Here is a 24,376-nt window from a genome sequence, read left to right on the forward strand (position 1 = left end):
TAAGAGCTTATCCAGAAACACCCAAATGCCCCACCACCATTTATCCCCCCTGAACCAGTTGAAGCTGTTGCTTTGTATGTTGATTCTAAAGTTGTCCTTGATGCTTTGAAGAGTTTTCCTAAAAGCACGGCATGTGGCAGAGATGAGCTTAGGGCTCAGCATCTCTTAGATGCTTTGAGTGATGCGGCTGCTTCTGTGAGTGACGAGCTTTTAGCATCCATTATTAGGGTAGTCAATTTATGGATGGGTGGACAATGTCCATCTGCTTTAGAGGAGTACATTGCGAGTGCTCCCTAAACTCCTCTTCTCAAGCCTGGAGGCGGGCTCAGGCCAATTGTTGTTGGTAAAATATGGCGTAGATTATGTTCGAAGCTTGATGCTAAATCAATTTGTAAACATATGTCTTTATATCTAGGGGATCATAAGTTCGGTGTTGGGCTTTCCTGTGGAGAAGAAGGTATTCTTCACGCTGCCAACAGACTTTTGGAGATGAAAGGTACTCAAACTAATATGTCTGTGCTTCTAATTGACTTCTCTAATGCTTTTAATATGGTTGATCGAACCACGTTAATTCAGGAAGTTAGATTTAGATGTCCTAGTATCTCCAGATGGGTGGAGTTTTGTTATGCCTCTCCAGCAAGAATTTACTATAATGAGGTTGTACTTTCATCTTCTTGTGGGGTCTAACAAGGGGATCTATTGGGTCCTCTATTATTTTCCTTGGTTCTTCACCCTCTAGTGAACATGATTTCAGGACAGTGCAAACTGGATTTTCATGCATGGTACCTTGATGACGGTACTATTGCTGGTGATAGTATGGAAGTAGCTAAAGCGCTCTCGATAATTCAGGCTGAAGGCAGTAGTCGTGGGGTACATCTTAATGTTCGTAAGACTGAGTTATTTTGTCCCTGCGTTGATCCTAGAAGTCAAGATGATAGAGTCTTTCAGGCTAACATTGGTGTAAAGATGTTGGGAGGGACGGTGAGTTGTAATCTGCAGTTTTGCAGTGACCTTGTGAAGCATAAAATTGATAAAACTTTACAACTCATGGAGTCTGTTAAGCAATTACATGACCCGCAGAGTGAGTTTTTACTATTACGAAGTTGCGCAGGTGTTTCAAATCTTTACTTCAATATGAGAACTACCCAACCTGATTCTCTTCAACAAATTATTTCTTCTTATGATCGTCCCTTGGTACAGTTTCTGCAGCATATTGTTATAAGAGATGGTGCAGGGTTTGGGCTCATTCAACAACGTATTGCTATGCTGCCAATGAAGGATGGGGGTTTGGGTGTTCACACGATGGAAGATACAAGAAAATATTGTTTTCTTTCTTCTTATTGTCAAATGAGAAATCTGCAGGAGGTCATTCTTAATCTTCCACCGGACTCTGAGCCAAGCCTTATCTTTCAGCATGCCTTGTCACAGTTCATGCAGGTATGTGGGCTGTCTTCTTTTAATATCAACACTTTTGCCACTCGTCCTATGAAATCTTTGGAAATACAGTATTTTGAGGTTGTTAAGAAAGATATGCCTTCCAAATTTGTTATGTCAGAACGTGATACTATACTTTGGAAAAGCAATAGGCTTGACCACGCTCAGGATTACCTCAAAGCTATACCAATATGTGGGCTTAATCAGACACTTGGTCCTCGTCAGTTCAGGGCAGTTGTTAGTTATAGACTTGGTGTACATATTTTTAATACTATTGATGGTTGTGCTTGTTGTAAGAGGAAAATGGATGTTTATGGTGATCATGCACTTCATTGTGCAAGTGAGGTGGGCATAAAGTTTAGACATGATTTCGTTAGGGATGTTATTTCGGATATTTTTTACAAGGCTGGAGTTGCAGCTAGAAAGGAGGTCAATCTTGGACTCTCTTCGGATGATGGCAAGGATTTGAAGCCCGTCGACATTCTTGTATATAATTGGGTTAATGGACAAGATTTTTATTTTGATGTTACGGGTGTTTCACCTTTTGCCAGTATTAATGGTCGGACTTTCGTTCCGGGTGTCGCCATTTCTAATGCTATTTCACGCAAGAGGGCGAAGTATTTGGATAAGGTGTCTACTCATGGGTATGGTTTTGGTGTTCTTGCTTTCTCCACTTTAGGCCAACTTAGTGAAGACATGGTGTTTATTTTGAAGAGGTTGAGAAATTGTATAGCTAATTACGACCTCAATTACAAAATAGGTAATTCTCTTTTTTAGATTAAGTATTTCAATTAAAAAGGGTGTAGGGGCTCAACTTGTATCTAGGTTTCCCTCCATTGACATTGTACCTTGTATTTGATTCTTTTGTTAATAAAAGCCTTTGCGGAGCCTTTTTTGTAAAGAAAATAATAATAATAATAATAATAATAATAACTTGTAGCTAGGTTTCCCTCCATAGATTAGGTATTATTATTCAAAAAGGTGTGGGAGCACAACTTGTTGCTCGACTCCCTGCCAAATCTTTGTAATTAACTCTTTTTTCGTCAATATAGCCTTAGTGGCATCTTTTATAATAATAATAATAATAATAATAAAATTTTTATCTTATGAATAAAGTTTTTCAGGGAAATTGTTAGTTATAGACTTGGTGTACCTATTTTTAATACTATTGATGTGTGTGCTTGTTGTAAGAGGAAAATTGAAGTTTATGGTGATCATGCACTTCATTGTGCAAGTGAGGTGGGCATAAAGTTTAGACATAGTTTTGTTAGGGATGTTGTTTCGGATATTTTTTACAAGGCTGGAGTTGCAGCTAGAAAGGAGGTCAATCTTGGATTCTCTTCGGATGATGGCAAGGATTTCAAGCCCGCCGACATTCTTGTATATAGTTGGGTTAATTGACAAGATTTTTTTTATGATGTTACGGGTGTTTCACCTTTTCCCGGTATTAATGGTCGGACTTTCGTTCCGGGTGTCGCCATTTCTAATGCTATTTCACGCAAGAGGGTGAAGTATTTGGATAAGGTGTCTACTCATGGGTATGGTTTTGGAATTCTTGCTTTCTCCACTTTTGGCGAACTTAATGAAGACATGGTGTTTCTTTTGAAGAGGTTGAGAAATTGTATAGCTAATTACGACCTCAATTACAAAATAGGAAATTCTCTTTTTTATAGATTAGGTATTTCAGTTCAAAAGGGTGTAGGGGCTCAACTTGTAGCTAGGTTTCCCTCCATTGACATTGTACCTTGTATTTGATTCTTTTGTTAATAAAAGCCTTTGCGGCGCCTTTTTTTTCTAAAAAATAAAAATAATAATAATTCCTTTAGCTCATGCTTAAATTTTTTTTTATAATAATAATAATAAAGCGCCAAAAGAGTCATTTTATTAGCAAATACAAAATATGTCTATTACATTTCGGTAGCAAGTAGCCTGGACACTAGCTGAGAACCTACCCCTTTTTGAATCAAGATACCAATTCTATCAAAAGGAGAGTTACTAGACTTGTAATTAGCATCACGGCTAAGAAGACAGATTCGTAGCCTCTTCAGGAATGCAATTAGTTCATCACCCAATTCTCCCAACGTAGAAAACGCTAGGACTTGAAATCCATATCCATGAGTCGAGCACGTCCCCATATATTTGTTACGTTTCCGCGTGACTGCCATAGAAATAATCCGTCCTGGTGTGAATACTGTACTGCTGGCGGTAGTGAAGGGTGAAACACCCGGAACATCCATACAGACGTGTTCTCCGTCGTCCCAGTTCATTACAAGGATATCTGCAGGTCAAAGGGGAGTAGTTGAGGTTGACGAAAAGCCTAGGGAGACTTCTTTCCGTGCAACTACTCCGGCCTTATAACATATGTCTGCGAAGACGTCTTTCACCATGTCATGTCTGTATTTCTGTCCAACTTCTCCAGCACAGTGGACATCGTGGTCTCCGAAGATATCCATGTTTCTGTTGCAGCAAGGGAAAACTTCACCTTCATTTAGAATAGGTATACCAAAGCGGTACATGAGCACAGACTTAAACTGCCTGGGGCCGATAGATTGGTTGAGTCCTTGAATGGGGATGGCCTTGAGAAAGTCTATAGCATGCAGTAGTCTGTTGCTAAGCCAGAGAGTTGAGTCACGCTGTGATAACGAGAATCTAGTGGGGATGTTATCCTTTACGACGCTATAGTAGATGACTTCCAATTTCTTCATAAACTGGGGGGAAGCATCGTTGATGTAGAAAGAGTTGGTGAACCTACATGACTGAATAAATGATTGCAATGCGTGATGGTATTTGTGGCTAGAGTCCAGACCTGAAGACTGCATAAGGATTGGGTTTCATAGGTGTTATGTCTGTTCACATGAGGCAAGGAAGAAATTTTGAGTTCTATTGATATGTCAGAGCCAAACCCCAACTTCCAGTTTGCACTCAACAAGTTCATGCATACTTGTGGTCTTACTCCTTCCACTTTTAATATCAATAACACTGCCCCGCATCCCATGAAGGCTTTGGCAGTTTTTATTTTGATGTTATCAAGAAGAAGTTCCCCACTAAGTTCTCTATGTCCGAAAGGGATGTAGCCTTATGGCAGAGCAACAAGACTGAGCATGTTATGTATTATTTGAAGTATATACCGACTGCTGGACTACATCAAACTATTGGTCCCAGACAGTTCCGTGTTGTCACTCAATACAGACTAGGAATCCCACTCTTCCCTGAGGAAAGAATTTGTACAATATGTAAGCGGCACATGGACCTTTTTGGTGATCACGCTATCCATTGCACAAGTGAAGTTGGGGGTAAATTTCGTCATGATTTAGTACCTGACGTGTTGATGGTATATGCTACAAGGCAAGTGTTGCTGCCAGGAAGTAAGTATCAATGGGCTTCTTGTCAAATCATAATATTCCTTTGAAACCCGCAGACATAATGGTGTACAACTGGGAGAATGGCCGTGATACATGTTTTGACGTCACGGGGACCTCACCGTTTATCGGAAATGAGACTCGAAGCTTCACTCCAGGTTTTGCTATTTCTATAGTTGTTACTCGTAAAAATACTAAATATTTGGATATATGTACCACACACAGTTATGGATTTAGCGTTTTGGCTTTTACTGCATTGGGTGATGATTTATTGTCTTCTTGAAGAGATTGACGAATTTCTTAGATAGTTATGATACTAATAGCAAATTAGGTAGTTCTCTTTTTCAAAAGGTAGGGTTGGCTATCCAGAAAGGCGTCGGGGCACAACTTGTTTCCCGGCTTCCAACCATTTCCGTGTAAATTCCTCTATCTTATAAATAAAGTTTTTTTTTATAATAATAATATTCGTTGTTGGAGATTAGCTTGTTAGGTTTCCAACTAGATAATGTAATACTCTTTATCTAATAATAAAATTCATTTAAATAATAATAATAATAATAACAGTAGCGATTGTGAGGGTTCGAAGATTGTGAAATGATTCTTTCTCTGAAGTTTTGTCGATTAGTTTTTCTTTCTCGTTCACCTTCAATTATCTGTGGTGATTGAAGTAACAGTAGCGTCAATTAGGGATTTCGTCGATTGGTTTTTTCTTTTTCTTTTTAGGGTTCTGCTAAATCTCTGAAGTTTGGGTTTTCTCAATTAGTTTAGGGGGTTTTCATCGATTATACAAGGGGTTTTGTTTTCTGTAGTTTCAATTGGTGTTTTGCGGCTGTGATTTTGATCTTGTGAATTTGAGGCAGTGGGGTTTCGTCGATTGAAGAACTGGGGTTGTCAGGTTTCATCTCTGAAGAGCTGCAATTGGAATCGTTTTCGAGATTTCAATGTCATTCTTGTGTGTTGGCTTAATTGGGGAAGGAGTGTTTGTTGAATCTGAATTGGGGTTTTCTTTGTGAAACTTTGAAGCATCTGATTTTGGCTTCTACGATTGGCTGTTGCAGGAGTTGAGACAGTAGGAATTTGAGGCAGTGGGGTTTTCATCAATTGAAGAATTGGGGGAGTTTACAACTAATAGTTCTCCATCTTTTGTGGTGCAATGGGTGTTTAAAACTACTAGTTCTTCATCCATTCCACCTGCACAACAACAAGCAGTAATTGGTCTTCTGTAAGTGGTTTCTTTGTTCTGTATAGGTGTTTGGTGTTGCAGATTTTTATAGAGGCATTACAATTCGATTTAGCATTTTGAGATTTGGTTTCCTGTGTGAGTATTTGTTTTTACAGCATTTGGGGTGTTTGCATTCAAAATTCAAGGGTTTCTTCAGTGGTACAGGGTAATTCAGTGCTTTGTGGTGTTTTAAAATAGCTTCTTCTTTGAGCAGTTTTGGAGGTTTTGTGGTGTTTTAGGTATCAATTGTTTGATTGCTGGGTGAATTCGAAGCTGATTTAGGAAGTGATTTGGTTGTAAGGTAGATGGTTACTGAGTAACCCTTTATCCTCAGTGGTGCTAGTATAATTAGTGTTTTGGTATATGGTAATTTGAGTTTTAATTAGTGTTGAAAACCTAAATTCCCATACACTAAACTCTAATTTTTAGTTATAGGTATTCAATCACTTGTTTTTCCAAACCTAGGGTTGTTGTTGTGGTTGTTTGTATACTACTTAGCTTTATGACTATAAGACGATCTTCTAGATCATCATCATCTTCTCTGGATGATAATGGATCCTCTTCAAGATCTGTTCCCACATCTCAAATGACATATGCAACAACACACGATGGTCGGGCTCATTGTCCATTTACCAATTATGATGGATGCCGTGATGGTTTCGGGGGTAGGGGTTATGCAAGAACTTCAATTTACAGACATATAAAAGATATGCATTTCCCTAATGAGGAAGCAAAGGAGATCTGCAGAAAGCAGGTACGTACCAATCTGGACTGCTACAATGCTTGGGAAAAGGAGTTAGATGATATGCAATTGTGGTTGTGTATGAAGTGTTTACACACACATGTATGGATGAAAGCGTGTCGTGATCCAAGTCATATTAGTGAAGTTATCAATGGGCCTTTCAACGACACTAGGGCTGATTTATGGTACTGCGAAACCTCAACCTCAACATGCACTGAATGCCGCAGATGATAGTACACCGATTGATGAGACTGTGGGTACCTTAACTGTTGAGATGCTTGATCTAATTTTTCAACGAAAAATACCAACTACAGTAAGTATTCCCCCACCTTGTAGACTACAGTTCTCTAGAGCCTTGAAATCTTCACTCGATAATGTGATTGCTAAACCCTTAGATTTATATGCATGGTTGAATCTGTTGTTGTTGCCTGTCTGCACTTTGAATTTGTATATGCCTAAAAATTCCAGTGAAGAGAGATCAGGTGTAAGGAAGAAGTTACAGATAGTTTCCATCAACGAAGCACTTGCAACTTGGAAAGAACCTTACGGATGTTACAGTTTGGTGCAAAAAGTTTTGGAGTTGTCCAAACCCAACCACCACCAGCAAAAACAGTCTGTCAGAAAGGTGAAGGATGTCAATCTTGAGGCCTTTAGAAGGAAGCTAAGCAGTGGTCTTTACACAGCCGCAATCCTTGTTCTGTCATCTGATGGGGTTGCTCCATCTACACCGGACAAATTACATGAATTGCAATTGAAACATCCCTCTGCAGCACCTCCAGTCATTCCAGCGGATAATCCCTCGTCAAATGCATTATGTGTGGATTCTAAAAGTGTCTTACAGGCTTTGAAGAGCTTCCCCAAAGGAACCGCGTGTGCTAGAGATGGTCTTAGAGCCCAACATTTTTTGGATGCTCTCAGTGGTGCAGCTGCATCTGTAGCAGAAGACCTCTTACATTCTATTGTGGGGGTTGTTAATCTATGGATGGAGGGTAGATGTCCTGCCATTCTTAGTGAGTTTGTCGCAAGTGCACCATTGACTCCTTTGCTCAATCCGGGTGGTGGTTTGAGACCCATCGCAGTGGGCACAATATGGCGAAGATTATGTTCCAAGTTGGCTGCAACTTTGGTGTGTAAATATTTGACTACATACCTTGGCAATCATCATTTTGGTGTCGGAATACCATGTGGTGGGGAAGCCATCTTACATTCAGCGAACAAGCTTGTGTAGTTGAAAGGTAGCCAAGAGAATATGACCATGATGCTCGTAGACTTCACCAACACATTCAACATGGTGGACAAGACTGTTTTAGTCAATGAAGTTCGATCCGAATGTTCCAGCATTGCAAGGTGGGTTGAATTTTTTTATTCTAAGCCAGCTAGATTGTATTATAATGATACAGTCCTATCATATGCAAAAGGCGTCCAACAAGGTGACCCACTAGGGCCACTTCTTTTTTCTCTTATACTTCATCCACTTGTAATGCATATTGCAGCTGAGTGTACTCTTGACTTTCATGCATGGTACCTTGACGATGATACCATTGCAAGTGATACACTGGAGGTTGCAAAATCCCTTAGTATCATCCAAGCCGAAGGTCCTGCTAGAGGGTTGTACTTGAATGTCAGTAAGAAATAGATATTGTGGCCAACTAATGATCCAAGAAGAGAAACACATGGCGTTTTACCGTCCAATATTAGTATACCTATTCGTGATGTGAAATTACTTGGTGGTGTTGTGAGTCTAGACTTACAATATTGCAATGATTTGGTGGCAGGTAGAGTTGAGAAGTCTATACATTTAATGAACTCCATTAAGAAGCTAAAATACCCACAGAGTGAATTACTTCTCTTGCGTAACTGCAATGGAGTGTCCAAGTTGTATTTCACTTTGCGTACAACTTCTCCCTTAGCACTGCAGTCTGCCACGACTTTGTTTGACACTCATCTGGTTCAATATTTGAGGCACTTGGTGGTTGGTGATGGCGCTGGTTTTGGGCTACTACAACAGAGAATTGCTACACTTCCCATTTCAGATGGTAGATTGGGAGTACACACCATGGCAGACACATCTAGGTACTGTTATCTTGCTTCATATGCTCAAACACGATATTTGCAAAACACTATGTTGCAGGGTGGATCCATATCTGAACCCAGTCAGAGCTTCCATCACACATTGCAGGCATACATTCAGGTTTGTGGTCTTCATCCTTATGATTTCGATATTAATACTGTTGCCCCCCATTTCATGAAGTCACTGGCGGCTCGTTATTTTGCTGAAATCATGAAGAATTTGCCCATCAACTTCGTTATCTGCAAGAGATGCTGCACTTTGGCAATGTAATAAAGTTGTTCATGCTATGTATTTTATCAAGGCTATACCCATTCAGGGCTTGAATCAATCTATTGGGCCTCGGCAATTTCGTGCAGTTTTGAGTTACAGATTAGGTATTCCCATGTTTGCAGCTAACAGTTTGTGTACTTTTTGTAAAAGGGATATGTACATATATGGTGATCATGTTGTTCATTATGCCAGCGAAGTCGGTGGTAAGTTCCGACATGATATGGTACGTGATACTTTTGCAGACATATGTTATAAAGCTAGTGTTGCAGCTCGTACAGAGGTTCGTATGGGTTTCTTGCCGGATTCCGTTAAAGCTATGAGGCCTGCATATTTGTTGGTTTATAACTGGGACAATGGCAGGGACGTTTGTTATGATGTCACAGGTACCTCCACATTTACTAGTGCCCGAACTACTTCCTTTACCCCATTCCAAGCAATTTCGGATGCAGTCACTCGCAAGCGCAATAAGTACTTGGACAAGTGATTAACACATGGATATGAGTTTGGGGTGTTGGCTTTTACTACATTTGGTGAGTTAGGTGATGATACTTGTGTTTTTTTGAGAAGGTTGAGGAACTATCTTGCTAGTCAAGATGCCAATTGTAAAGTATGAGGGTCTGTTTTTTATAGAATAGGTATTATTATTCAAAAGGGAGTCGGTGCCCAGATTGTTGCTAGGCTACCAACACCCTCGATGTAAAAACTGTCTTTGTAATATATTATTTCCTATTAAAAGCCTTAGCGACATCTTTTCATAAAAAAATAAACAATAATAATAAAATTTATTTAAAGTTTTTTTTTATTTAAATAATAATAATAATAACAACGGGCCCTAGCTCAGCTGGTCATCCAAGTTCCCCAAAGATTTGATGCACTCCAGGAGGTCCCAGTTTCGAGTCTCCGATGGCGCAATATTGCATAATTTGACATGGAAGGTAGAGTTAGCTTGCCCCACTTGTGACATAATCGCCCCCCCTATCCGCTTCGGCTCCCTTGGCTGGTTCCTCATAAAGCTCGCTGGTAGGCTAGCACGACAACCTGTTAAAGTAATGTGGTAGTGCGTTGTTGGAGCCTAGCTTGTTAAGTTTCCAACTAGTTTTATGTAATAATCGTTATCCAATAATAATAATAATAATAATAATAATAATAATAATAATTTGGAACATTCTGAAGATTACCTATGACATTCCTTACAAGTTCTCTATGACATTCCTTACATTATTTTGAAGTTGTTAAGAAAGACATTCCTTACAAGTTCTCTATGACAGACCGTGACACTATCCTATGGAAAAGTAACAGGCTCGACCATGCTCAAGATTACCTAAAAGCTATACCAATATGTGGGCTTAATCATTCTTTGGGGCCTCGGTAGTTCATGGCTGTTCTATGTTACAGACTTGGTATACCTATTTTTTAAAATGTAGATGTTTGTGCTTGTTGTAAAAGGAACATGGATGTCTTTGGCGATCATGCACTTCATTGTGCAAGTGAGGTAGGGATCAAGTTTAGGCATGACCATGTTAAGGATGTTGTTTCAGATAATTTCTACAAGTCCGGAGTTGCAGCTAGAAAGGAGGTCAATCTTGGACTCTTATCGGATGATGCCAAGGAATTAAGGCCCGCTGACATTCTTGTATATAATTGGGTCAATGGGAAAGATTTTTGTTTTGATGTTACGGGTGTTTCACCTTTTTCCGGTATTAGTGGTCGGGCTTTCGTTCCGGGTGTCGCCATTTCTAATGCTATTTCACGCAAGCGGGAAAAATATTTGGATAAGGTGTCTTCTCATGGTTATGGTTTTGGCGTCCTTGCTTTCTCTACTTTAGGATAACTTAGTGAAGACATGGTGATTCTCTTGAAGAGGTTGAGAAATTAAATAGCTAATTACGACCTCAATTACAAAATAGGTAATTCTCTTTTTTATAGATTAGGTGCTTCAATTCAAAAAGGTGTAGGGGCTCAACTATTTGCTAGGTTGCCCTTTATCGACATTGTACCTTGTATTTGATTCTTTTATTAATATAAGCCTTTGCGACGTCTTTGTTAATAAAAAAAATGGATAAAAAAATTAATAAGTTTATTTAAAAAATAATAATAATAACAATAATAATAATAAAGGTCAACAAGAATTAAATCCCTAGTTCAAAAAGAATTAAATATCTGAGGAAGGAGAACTAGTTGATTTACTAGTAGCAAAAACCACGAAACCCACCACGAAATCACCTTCAAAAACACCAACTATCAATCTGAACAAAGAAACCCCTCTTTCAAAGAAACACCAGTTATAATCAAAACAAAACATAATCAATACAAACCCTTGATTCTTGAATTTACAAAGAAGAAGTAATCTTCAAACTGTTGGAATCAATCAATAAAGAAATAAAAACGAGAGAGGAAAAACGAGAGAGACAGAAGTTGGGAATTTGGGGCATCAGTGTTTCGTCGATTGCAATATTGGGTTAGGGTTTTTGTGGCTGTCCTCTTCATCCTTCATCTCTGTGGAGCAGTTTTTCTGGGCTTTTCCAAGTGAATAAAAGGATTTAGTTTTCTCGAGCAGTTTGAGTGCAAATGGTGTAGGTTGATCAATTAGATCTTAATCCTCAATGGTGCAAGGTGTGTATTCTTCTTTTGTTATATGATTGTTTTTTTTTTTAGTCTGTGCTTGTTCTGTGGTTGTTCAGTGGTGTTGGAATTGTAAATTTAGTTCTGATGTGTGTATTTGAGGATTGAATTAGGGGTGTTTCTTGTGGTTTGACTGCAAGGGAGAAGTTTGTTCAAACTAATTTTTAATCCTCGGTGTTGCAAGTAAGTAGTTTCATCATATGTTCTATTCTGTTTTTATTTTGAGGATGTGATTGTTCAGTGGTGCTGAATTTTTATCAGAAGGCTTTGAAGTGGTGCTTTTGTAAGTGTTTGTATTAAGCAACTTTATTTAAATAAGTGTGCACCAGGCTCTTTCAAGCTGTTGTTTTTCCTGATTATTTATTTAAGGAATGGTATTCTAAATTTTCAATTGAGGTTGTTTTGCCTGTTTTGAATTCTTATTATCCCATTCTTTGATCCCTAATCATAGTGGTTTGTAGTTATGCCTAGAACTAGATTATGTTCTTCTTCTTCTACCTCAATCCCTGTTGCATTTCCAATTTCGTCTGCACCTATCTACAACAGCCATGTATCAGTATCGTCCCTGTTCATGGTGATCGCATTCATTGCCCATTCAAAAATTTTGATGAGTGCACTGATGGGGTTGGTGGCAGAGGGTATGTTTATAGTTCCTTTCCACGACATCTCAGTGATAGACATTTTTATTCGGAAGATGCTAAACAACGGTGCAGAGAAAGACTAAGTAAAGATATGGGTTTTTACACTGCTTGGGATAAGGTTTTGCAGCAAATGCATTGTTGGTTGTGTATTCATTCCTTGGTTTTACATGCTTGTAAAAAATCATGCAAGCACAAGAATATTGTCATTCCAGGACCTTACAATGGTGGGCATGTCGACTTTCTGGTTTATGACATTGTCAAACCCCTTGCTGCTGTCAATGAAATCTCGTCCTCCTGCGTAGATATTACTTCTGCATCTATCTCCTTAGATTTGCTCAATGGTGTTTTTCAAAGGAAATTCACCACAATTGTGAGTATTCCTCCACCTTGCAGATTGCATTTTTCGAGAACTCTAAAGTCATGTTTAGATACTATTATCCTTAACCCTAGGGAAATTTCTTCTTGGATCAAACTTTTACTTCTCCCTATCTGCACTCTTAACCTGCACCGTCCTAAAAGCTCTTCTGAAGAACGATCAGGTACCAGGAAAAAGCTACAAGTTGCATCTATTAATCAGGCTTTGCTGGATTGGAAAGAACCTAACGGGTGTCTCACTTTGATTCAAAAACTGTTAGACCAGTCTATGTGTAGAAGTTTGAGCAAGCCGTTAAAGAAGAAATCACAGGTTAGTACCAATCTAGATGCTTGTAGAAGGAAAATTTCTTTTGGTCACTATACTGCATCTATCATAGTGCTCTTGTCTGATGGTATTGCTCCCTGCAATGAGTCCACTCTTTCAGAATTGAGGCAAAAACACCCTAATGCTCCCTCACCTTCCATTCCAGTTGAGGCCATTAACTGTGATGCATTATCAGTGGACTCAGGGGATGTTTTAAAGGTGTTAAAAAGTTTCCCCAAGGGAACTTCATGTGGGAGAGATGTCTTGCGGGCTCAACACCTTCTTGATGTAATGAGTGATGCTTCCGATGCTGTAGCAGTTGAGCTATTATCTTCGATTACTAAGGTTGTAAATCTTTGTCTAGCAAGCTACTGTCCATCTGCTCTTGGTGAATATATTTCTAGTTCTCCCCTTACCCCTCTGCAGAAACCTGGTTGCGGTCTTCGACCCATCGCAGTGGGTACCATTTGGAGAAGGTTAGTGTCCAAACTTGCTGCAACAAGAGTAGGGAAAGAATTAGCTTCATATATGGGTGATTTTCAATTTTGTGTAGGTGTGCCATGTGGGGGAGAAAGTATACTTCATTCTGTTAACAAACTTATGGAATTGAAAGGTCATTTGTGTGATATCTCCATGCTCCTTGATGACTTCTCCAACGCCTTCAACATGGTTGACAGGACATCATTAATTAGTGAAGTCGCAGTGTCCTTCAATTTCTTATTGGGTGGAATTTTTTTACGCAAGACCAGCCAGGTTATACTATAATGATGTTATTCTTTCTTCAGCTTAAGGTGTGTGTAGATGGGGAAAAACGAGCCGCCGGGTTTTTGGGAAAGTGAAGAGTCGAGTTTGCTGTCGAGACTCCTCAGCCGAGTAAAATGTTAATCCTCACAAAGATGCACCGCTGCAAAGGGGGTGCTTAGATTCGGGAAATCAATCTGTATGACTCCGGCCTAAACCAAGATAATGGCCGTTCCAGAGTCAATTCAGTCGCAAAGAGGGAGATGGGTTAATCTGTAGGAGAGAAGCTGAGAGTTGTGTGGGATCAGTGATGATCAAGGATTGTGGGTGTGTTGAAGGTTTCTGCAATATTGTTGAACTGCTGAAGTTGAGTTCTGTGAATAAGTTTATATCGAGTTGTTGACGGATAATGATGATAATCGATGATTGATGATATTCGATTCATTCTCTCTGATATCCTCGATTTAGACTTATTTATATTGCAAGAATGATGTACCACTGATCCCTGTAAGTGTGACGGTTGCTTGAGTGAAAGAGTGGGAAAGTGGGAGATCGTGGTAAAGTCAGTTCCATGTCGTGCAGAGACTTTACCGATCGTGCACCCACTACTTTGCTAACTCCTTCCACCGTTTACACGACTTACGCACATTTCTCATTGTGTATGAATCCACGTGCCGTATACCCCGCCAGACCAAAACCCTGAGTGATATCCCCCATTTGTGACGTGATTAAGATTTCACGAATCGTGGAGTCTGCAAGGCAGAAGTGTATTAGTCGGTCAGTTGTTGACTGATTTAGACTGTGAGTCTAATTTTGTTGAATCGAGCATAAGTGGTGAATGCTCGGCGATTCATGGATTAAACATGTAGTTCTCTGAGATGTCAATGAATTACTGACTAGAGACTGGGAAAGTATTGCTCAACTTGGCGAATTGCCGAATATTGAGAGTTTGTCGAGCAACTGAGCAAGTATTACTCAATTCGACGAATTTGATAATTTTGGTGTGCAACTGAGCAAGTGTTGCTCAATTCGACAAACTACTGATGAATTACCGAATATTGATGGTTGGATCAATATTCGAGCAACTGAGCAAGTATTGCTCAATTCAAAGAATTATTTACTAGTGTCGTGACCCAATAAAATATTAATCAAAAATATTGGTGAATTACAGAATATTATTAATTTGGATGTTGATCGCTGAATCAACATAATTTTGTGTTTGAATTTGCTCAGAATGGTGATTCGTGGAGCGTTTGTTCGAAACCCTAATTTTTTGATCAATCCTTCAATAATTAGTGAATTGCTGAAAATTGGTCATGAGTGAAGAGAGACCGACCACATGGGATGATGAGCGTCCATGTGATGCCCAGTGCTCGAGTGAGCATGCACCAGGGTTCTCAGTTTGAGAGTTGGTGAAAGACGATGATCAAATGTAGGTTTCATCATTTATTGAAATACTGCTGGATTCAGCGTTAGGTGACAAACCTAGGTATGAGAGATGATAACGGACCAAGAGAGCATGGGACCGGCTCTTGGTGGTCACGGGACCAGTTGTTGGTCATTTGAAGGGTTCTCCAGTTGGTTGGAGAGAGTTCGGGCCCAGTATGAGCAATTGAACAAATTAGGTCAGAATTATCAAAACATGTGGGACCGGCTTTGTTCAAGCCCTAGGAATGACTCTGATCGGTCAAGGAGACATGCACATATTTCCGTGGTGTCCGTGTTTCCATACTGAGAGTTTCAGTATTTTCTAATGCGCGTTCGAGCAACATAGTGAATTTTCAGAAGAGTTTCATCTTGATTGAGAATTCTCGATTTTTGTTGGAATGAGCATGTTTGCTCAATTCATAAATATTTTGAAAATATTAAAATAAAAGTGTTTTAATATTTAAAATTGCCGTGAGAGGCTAGCCAGTCGTGCGAATATGTTGGCTTTTGGTTTTTCGTGATTTGAGCAATATTTGAGAAAATATGGAGAAATCATGAATTTTTCTCAAACCCAGGAGTTTCATGAATTGAGGAAAATAATAATTATGCAAGATTAGGGATTGCAAGGTGTGGAACCGACCATGTATAGGGCATGGACGGCCGGCTAGGTTGCCCGGTCCCGCACACCTTTCCCTATTTTATTATTTTTCATGAATCCTTGAAGTTATGGAGAATCCACGAGTTTTTGTTGAAACGGAGGAGTTTCGTGAGATTATGGAATAATAATTATAAAAGGCTAAGTATTGTGAGGTGTGGGACCGGCCACGGCTTAGGCATGGTGTTGTAATACTTCGATTTGCGGTAAATAAGGATTCGATGCTCGGACTTGAATAGATTTAAAAACAAAAAATATATACAAAATTGTCACAGGATCAAGAGATACTGGGACTCAGGATTTCACCAATTCTTATACTCATGCGATTCAATTATTAATTCTAGACAATTAAAGCTTATATTGATAACAAATATCGACTCTTACTTTGCCAAAAATAGATTTTGTAAGTATTATATGTAAATCATAAGCATGATGCATCAAGAATCTCATGGATTAAGCATACATCATCAGACAAAATCACAAATAATCAATAAAATTCATAATTCCATTCATAATAGTGCAAATAGTCATAAAAGAATTAAATAAAATTACTCATGCATAAAGAATGGTTTCCTCCATCATCCCAGTATTGGGGTTTATCTACTCATAATAATCATGTTCTCAAAATACATACTTGATGCTCAAAATATGATTAAACGAGTGAAAAATATAAAACAGTGGTTCTGTGACCCACAAAATTCGTCCAGAAAGAAACGATACCAGTGAGCTGCAGTAAAACAACGACACCCCGCTGCTGCTGTTGACGCTGCAGAAAATAAGACTGCTCTGAGCAGTCTGTTCTTCGTGTTCTTCAGAAGCTTTAATGGCAGCAGCGGCAGCAGCGTTGTCTCCTCTATAATTGCTTCTCCTAGGCTCTCATAGACTCTAAACTCTCTCCTCCAGGTTTTTAACCTTTCTTTGATGTAAAACAACACTTATATAGCCTTCATATTCCCTAGATACTCGATCAAATTCGAGAATAAATCTCTTATTCTTCACGTGCTGTTTGAAGAATAATCTTCTTCTTGTTGCGTTCCAGGCTGTTTTTAGCTATTCTCTCGACTCAAATATCTTCTAGGACTTGGACTCAACTGTTTTGAAGTATATCCCACGCAAGAATCTCTCCCAAATCTTTCAAACCAATTCAAAACCCTAAACAGGGACCGTGTGCACTGTCTTGACTTTGTGTGGATTTTGTGACTTATCCAGCCCAATTAGATGGGTCTAATCGCTTCTAACAGGTCCCTTATGTCTTGTAGAGTCCGTGGGTACCAAATTTGCCCATTGAATCGCCTCCTAGGTCGCTCAAATCCTTGATCCAAAACTGTTGACGCTGCTGCCTTTTTTTCCGCCAAAACCCACAAACTTTGAAGATGACCTCCCCCTATCCAGTTCCGGTGTCCCTCTAGTACATGCCCTGAAATGGGGTGCCCCTTAGTAATTAGGTTACCCCTTATCCAAAGTGAGATTCCGTATAGTAATTTTCTTCCACGAGCGCAAAAACCACTTTTTAGCCAATTTCGCCGCAAAAGCTTATTTCTCCAAAAACACCTACAAAGACATAAAATAACCAAATAAGTACAAAATCGAGCACTAACAATATAAACAATTGGGACAAATTAGACACATAAATGCGTCTATCAAATACCCCCAAACTTATTATTTGCTAGTCCTCGAGCAAATCTAACCTAAAATAAAATGACTACACTTAGCACGTGCAGTAAGCCGTTAAACCACTAGGTGGCCCTAGTGGCGGAGTGTTGTCTCCGGGGGGTTTACCAGAGGTGTACCCACAAAACCTTAATACTCCAGAGCTTAGCTATCTACGCAGAACCTTGGAAGTCACTAAAGAATCTCCTTGGTTGGCATACTTATTGACTACAGGAAGAAGTACCCTGATGCGAAATTCCAATTGCTGTACACGAGTTTGCACTCAAGCATACTAAAATTCATATAAAGTGACAGAGCTCTACTCAGATAGTTGCACTATGGACATCATATTCGGAGTCTAAACTAATCACATGGATAGATCAAGAAGATGGATATAGGAAACATAGATGGTTTTGATGTTTACTAAGTGAACGACGTTTCCCATATCTGTCTGAAGGCCTCCGCCAAAATGAACCTATCCTAATGGATTGAGATACTAGTCTGACTAATATCAACACACTGGCATATACAAGGGTACCAGTGGTCGATAACCTAACTCTAGGTCAACACAACTGGCATATACAAGGGTACCAGTGGTCGACTTTATTGAATTTATTCCTTTTGGTCAAATGGTCTGGTCTCAATTTCTTTTTTTTTTTTTTTTTTTTTTTTTTTTTTTTTTTTTTTTTTTTTTTTTTTTTTTTTTTTTTTTTTTTTTTTTTTTTTTTTTTTTTTTTTTTTTTTTTTTTTTTTTTTTTTTTTTTTTTTTTTTTTTTATGGTATCTCAATCACTCTAATTCACCCTAGCATTGGTAACAACTTGAATCGCGGGCCCCACCTATCACTTAGAGAAACATAGTTTAAAAACAAAATAAAATAAAAATAGAAGTGAAAAGGACTCAACGAGATATGGTGAAACTATCATGTTATTTCTAACACCTGAGCTCTGTGCTTTTATGAATAGACTCTTTAGATGTTTCCATCTAATCAGATTTGTTCCTCAAACTCCTACAATCAAAATGCTTCCATCCACTTAGATTAGTTAGTGCAATCCTCAATAGGCATAAATTTCTAGGCTCTGGAGTTTATTTATTGCAACTAAAAGCTAACAAAAAGTGTTTCTTCCCCACCCCCAAACTTAAATCTTACATTGTCCTCAATGTTCTAAGGATGAAAATAAAAGCATGAACAAGGAGAAACTATTACCACTGGAGGGAAAAGAAATAAGGAAGGATATTACCGTATCACATGAACGCGGGAGCCTCCCAGTAAATGCTAAATTTATAGTCATTAGCTAGACATCAAATACCTCAAAAAGAATTTTCACCTTCCAAAGTCGTATACCAATAGTCGAAATAATTGTGGGTCCATAAGACCAAATAGAACTGCCACAAATAGGAGACAAATGCTCAAGATAAGAAAAATGAGCAGATAGAGCACAACCTGATCTAAAGTTTCTCGCAAGACAACTGGATTTATCTGAGGTGCCCACTTGGGCTTCATATGAGTGTCTCGGAAAACAGATTCATCCGAAAAACGGGTCTCTAACATTTGGATTTTCTCCTGGACATTATCAGGCGGATCAGGTTGTGGAGTCTGAATACACTCAAGCGATACCTCAGATGCACTAGGCTTGAGTCCCAAGTTAGGGACTTCTATTGGGGATAATTCCATCTGTCGATCTTTGTATGCGTCTGTGAGCTATTCTATTGCTCCCAAAATCTTCTCTGACTTGAACTCAACTGTTTTGAAGTATATCCCACGCAAGAATATCTCCCAAATCTTTCAAACCAATTCAAAACCCTAAACAGGGACCGTGTGCACTGTCTTGACTTTGTGTGGATTTTGTGACTTATCCAGCCCAATTAGATGGTTCTAATCGCTTCTAACAGGTCCCTTATGTCTTGTAGAGTCCGCGGGTATCAAATTTGCCCATTGAATCGCCTGCTAGGTCGCTCAAATCCTTGATCCAAAACTGTTGACGCTGCTTCCTTTTTTCCCGCCAAAATTTTCTTTTGAATTTGAGAAGTTGACCTCCCCTTATCTGTGGCTGGTATCCCTTTAGCAGATGCCTGGAAATGGGTCACCCCCTTAGTAATTAGGCTACCCCTTATCCAAAATCAAGGGTCCGTATAGCAAGTGTCCTCTGGGGCATTTTCCGCACTTTTTTCGGGATTCCTCCGGGATATTTCTGGGATACTTCCGGTACACTTCTGAGGCGCTTCCGGTACGTTATCAACGGAGGTCCAAATGCCACATTTTTAGCCAAATTCGCCGCAAGAGATTATTTTCCAAAAACACCTACAAATACATAAAATAACCAAATAAGTACAATATCGAGTACTAACAATATATACAAATGAGCTATATTAGACACATAAATGCGTCTATCAAATACCCCCAAACTTATTATTTGCTAGTCCCGAGCAAATCAAAACTACAAAATAAAATCCTAACTCACTGTCGCAGGCATCGTCGATTGCATTTAGCGTATGCAATAAGCCTTTAAACCCCTAGGTGGCCCTAGTGGCCGAGTTATAGTCTCGGGAGGGCTTACCAGAGATATACCCACAAAACCTGTACTCCAGACCTTAGCTATCTACGCAGAATCTTGGAAGGCACTAAAGAATCTCCTTGGTTGGCATACTTATTGACTACAGGAAGAAGTACCCTGATGCGAAATTCCAATTGCTGTACACGAGTTTGCACTCAAGCATACTAAAATTCATATAAAGTGACAGATCTCTACTCAGATAGTTGCACTATGGACATCATATTCGGAGTCAAAACTAATCACATGGATAGATCAAGAAGATGGATATAGAAAAACATGTATGGTTTTGATGTTTACTAAGTGAACGGCGTTTCCCATATCTGTCTGAAGGCCTCCGCCAAAATGAACCTATCCTAATGGATTGAGATACTAGTCTGACTAATATCAACACACTGGCATATACAAGGGTACCAGTGGTCGATAACCTAACTCTAGGTCAACACAACTGGCATATACAAGGGTACCAGTGGTCGACTTTATTGAATTTATTCCTTTTGGTCAAATGGTCTGGTCTCAATTTCTTTTTCTTTTCTTTTTTTTTTCAACTTATTTTTTTTTTTTTTACTTTTTGGTAACTACCATTTTTTTTCATCTTTTTTTTCATCTCTTTTTCTTTTTCAACTTTTTTTTTTCATGGTATCTCAATCACTCTAATTCACCCTAGCATTGGTAACAACTTGAATCGTGGGCCCCACCTATCACTTAGAGAAACATAGTTTAAAAACAAAATAAAATAAAAATAGAAGTGAAAAGGACTCAACGAGATATGGTGAAACTATCATGTTATTTCTAACACCTGAGCTCTGTGCTTTTATGAATAAACTCTTTAGATGTTTCCATCTAATCAGATTGGTTCCTCAAACTCCTATAATCAAAATGCTTCCATCCACTTAGATTGGTTAGTGCCATCCTAAATAAGCATAAATTTCTAGGCTCTGGAGTTTATTTATTCATACTGCAACTAAGAAGTTTCTCCCATACCCCCAAACTTAAACCTAACATTGTCCTCAATGTTCTAAAGATGAAATTAAAAGCATGAACAAGGAGAAACTGTTACCATTTGAAGTGAAAGAGTTACAGAAGGATATTACCTGGTTGCATGAGATTGGGTTACCTCCCAAGAAGTGCTAAGTTTAAAGTCTTCAGCCAGACTAAGAAAAGGATTAGTCAACTCGAACCGTATAACAGTAGCCGGAATAACTGTGGGTCTTTAAAACCAAAAAGAGCTGACAAAAGGAAACTGCAGTAAACCAAGAAAATGTACAATACTGGCATTCCCTTACCTAGTTTCTGGATAACTATCGCTAATTGCGGTTCAGGTTCAGGTTCTATGAAGGGGTCTAAATAGACTATTTTCCTCGGATGCATTTCCTCATAGGTAGGATCCAAATTATTAGGTCCTAGAGTCTGGAAAAACTCAGATAAGAACCTGGAATCACAAAATAACCTAAATAATTTAGGATCCTCTAAGTCAATTAGGTATGACTTACATAGTTGACCACAGTTAGAGTAGTGGTCATTCTGAAGCAAATGTGTCGATTCTAATTTCCTAAAGTACTTAGGCTTAGTATCAGAACTTAATAAGTGACACATTTGAAATCTATACATTCCCACAATTGGAAGAAAACTATTTGGTGGGAAAACAAAGTCAATCTGGGTATCATAGCCTGGGCAAACCACATCAACCAGAGGATGGGTTTCTAACGACTGAACTTTTTTTATGACATCATTAGGTTCGGGAAACCTAGTATGAAGATAATCTTGTAAGATGGTTGAGGCATGGATATCAAGTCCTATGTGAGGGGACTTTCTGAGAGTTAAAGTTAAAGCACTAGGAAAGTGATAATCACCCCCAAACTTAGAGTTTTCAGTGTCTCTAGTTAGACTAGCCACAATCTCTCTAATTTCTAGGTCATCAGATTCCTGAAAATGGGCAATTGATTCTTCTAAGTTGTAATCTTGCGGTGTATCCTCATTAATCTCAACGAGTTCATCTAAGACTATTGTTTCTAAATCGTACGACTCTGAAACAGTATTCTCAGGGTAAAATCGTTCCTCGAAACCATCATCGATTACAGTTTCTAAATCGTTCGACTCGAAAACAGTAGTCTCAAGATAAACCGGTTCCTCTAAACCTTTATCGGAGTCGTAAACAGGACATACTACATCGTCTAAAACGGTGGTATTCCTAATCAAATCCTCGTCCTCTTGAATAGGTGAATAATCATAAAAATTATTTGGATTTGAAGTAGAAATAATATAATCATTATAAAGCTCAATTGGATTACTAGCTTCCTGATCACTTTTCCTACATATTTCATGTTCTTCATCAATACTATCCTCATCATAATCATCATTATAACATGAAAAAGATCGAACCTCATCAAAACAAGTAGTGCTACCAATTTTAACCTTGTTATCTTGATTATGTAAATAACTATTTTCATTCTCAAGGGTATTATTAGATACACTATATTGACAATTCAAGTAATTTCGAGCAATTCTTTCGTTCGTCTCAGCTATCCGCTTGAGGTGGTCTTCTAAAGAAGGTTCACTCATTATTGTAGGATCTAAGTTTTGAGTTAATATATTGAGGATATCTTCTACAGATTCAGTTGTTGTTGCAGTTCTTTCGTCCATGACTACATTATTCACCTCATCTAATTTATACGTCGATTCAGCTAACTGACGTGATGACTCAGCTAAATTCCTGAGAGTCTCTTCTAGAGAAGGAATAGGAACTGAAGGATCATAATAAGGACTACTTTTCAATAGTTTGATTGTATCCTCTAGAGAGGAAGAACTAGTACTATAATCTTCTTGCTCGTAATACTGATGCGCGTGCGGATAGTAATTGGGCTCACCATGGTATGAACCATAACCTTGAAAAGGTTGGCGTCCCCAGCCACTATTCTCACTATGGTCATAATACTGATGATGTCCATATTCAAATTCAGGTCGATATTCATTGTATTGGCTTCTATCATACCAGTTCGACATTCTTAATTGCAGGGGAATTCTACGCAATCACAAATAAGTCCGACTCGACCAAATCAAACCTATAGAATCTAGCAAACAAAAAGCATGATGGCTCCACTTAGATTGTTTTCTAGACCAGCTTCTATTCCTTCGAAAAGGAATTCGTTACAATTTGAGCACACCCCTCTGGAATCAATCCGAGCTAATGTAAGTTGAATCGAGGCGAGGGAAGCTCAGTGGAGCTTTGATACCCAAGGCCTCACCGCTATCACAAGGCGGCGCATTCACGCATTCAACTCACAGAAACCATCATGAACTTTGAAATGTGCTTAAAGAGCAACCAATATTTTTCGAACGAGTTTCCTATTAATCTCGTTACCCTATTGGTCTCGTTCTATTCAAAATTTTAGGCTTAGGTTCGCGTTTGGTTTCGTTTTCCTAAGGCGGGCAAGAAGGAAACGGTGATGAAATCCGAGTCCTTATCTTGATTTGGCCAGGCCTTGCCCTTTACTAGGAAATTAAAAACAGTCCAAATTCGTCCTCAATCAATGAATCACCTTAAGGAATACAGTAACTCGCTTACAGGAGATTCGCGAGTGTTTCGATGGACTTACCTCCCGTACCAGACGGGGGATGAACCGTTGAAGTCGACTCGGGCCACGACTCCTATGTCATGTACGAACCCGAGGGGCCGAAACGATATCGTAATCGTCGTCCTTCCCTGCAAACAGTTTGTATTTAAGGATACCCTTCTGTAGGGTTTAAAAATAAAAATAAAAATGTCCAAAGTCCAAAATAAAGTCCAAATAAAAAGTCCAAAAATTACAAAAATTATGAAAAATAAAGCCTATTTACAAATTCTAAAAAAAATATATAAAAGCTATATACAAAAAAAATAAAAATAATAATAATAAAAAAAATTAAATCCTAAAAAAAATTATGTCTTTTTTCTTTCTTCTCTTTTAGCCTTTAGATTTAAGCTTTTTGTTCCCAAGTCCGTAGTATTCCACTTTGAACCTGTAAATCAAAGACACAAAAAGAAACGTAAAAAGGAACAAATAATAATAGATAAAAAAAAAAAAAAATTAAACCTAAAAGCAAATCTATATACAAGTCCGCGTCGGCGGCGCCATTTTGTTGTAATACTTCGATTTGCGGTAAATAAGGATTCGATGCTCGGACTTGAATAGATTTAAAAACAAAAAATATATACAAAATTGTCACAGGATCAAGAGATACTGGGACTCAGGATTTCACCAATTCTTATACTCATTCGATTCAATTATTAATTCTAGACAATTAAAGCTTATATTGATAACAAATATCGAC

At 38.6% G+C, this 24,376-nt stretch overlaps 2 protein-coding genes across 3 annotated transcripts; both read left to right on the forward strand.

Moving 5' to 3' along the window:
• Window positions 1-399: 399 nt before the first annotated feature.
• On the forward strand, window positions 400-2,434 carry LOC113287446. The gene is made up of 2 exons (XM_026536209.1): window positions 400-496; window positions 755-2,434. Exons 1-2 carry the CDS (start codon window positions 400-402, stop codon window positions 2,209-2,211), a joined length of 1,554 nt encoding a protein of 517 aa, XP_026391994.1. The 3' UTR covers window positions 2,212-2,434.
• Window positions 2,435-5,378: 2,944 nt separating this feature from the next.
• LOC113287447 lies at window positions 5,379-9,839 on the forward strand. 2 transcript variants are annotated; one of them, XM_026536211.1, is made up of 3 exons: window positions 5,379-8,104; window positions 8,533-9,202; window positions 9,341-9,839. In XM_026536211.1, exon 1 carries the CDS (start codon window positions 6,909-6,911, stop codon window positions 7,983-7,985), a length of 1,077 nt encoding a protein of 358 aa, XP_026391996.1. In that variant the 5' UTR covers window positions 5,379-6,908; the 3' UTR covers window positions 7,986-8,104; window positions 8,533-9,202; window positions 9,341-9,839. The 2 variants fall into 2 exon arrangements, with proteins under 2 accessions (XP_026391996.1, XP_026391995.1); XM_026536210.1 differs by having other exon boundaries at window positions 8,533-9,839.
• Window positions 9,840-24,376: the final 14,537 nt, after the last annotated feature.

The sequence above is a fragment of the Papaver somniferum genome, chromosome 6 (assembly GCF_003573695.1).
Source record: "Papaver somniferum cultivar HN1 chromosome 6, ASM357369v1, whole genome shotgun sequence".
In the NCBI taxonomy this organism is placed as follows: domain Eukaryota; kingdom Viridiplantae; phylum Streptophyta; class Magnoliopsida; order Ranunculales; family Papaveraceae; genus Papaver; species Papaver somniferum.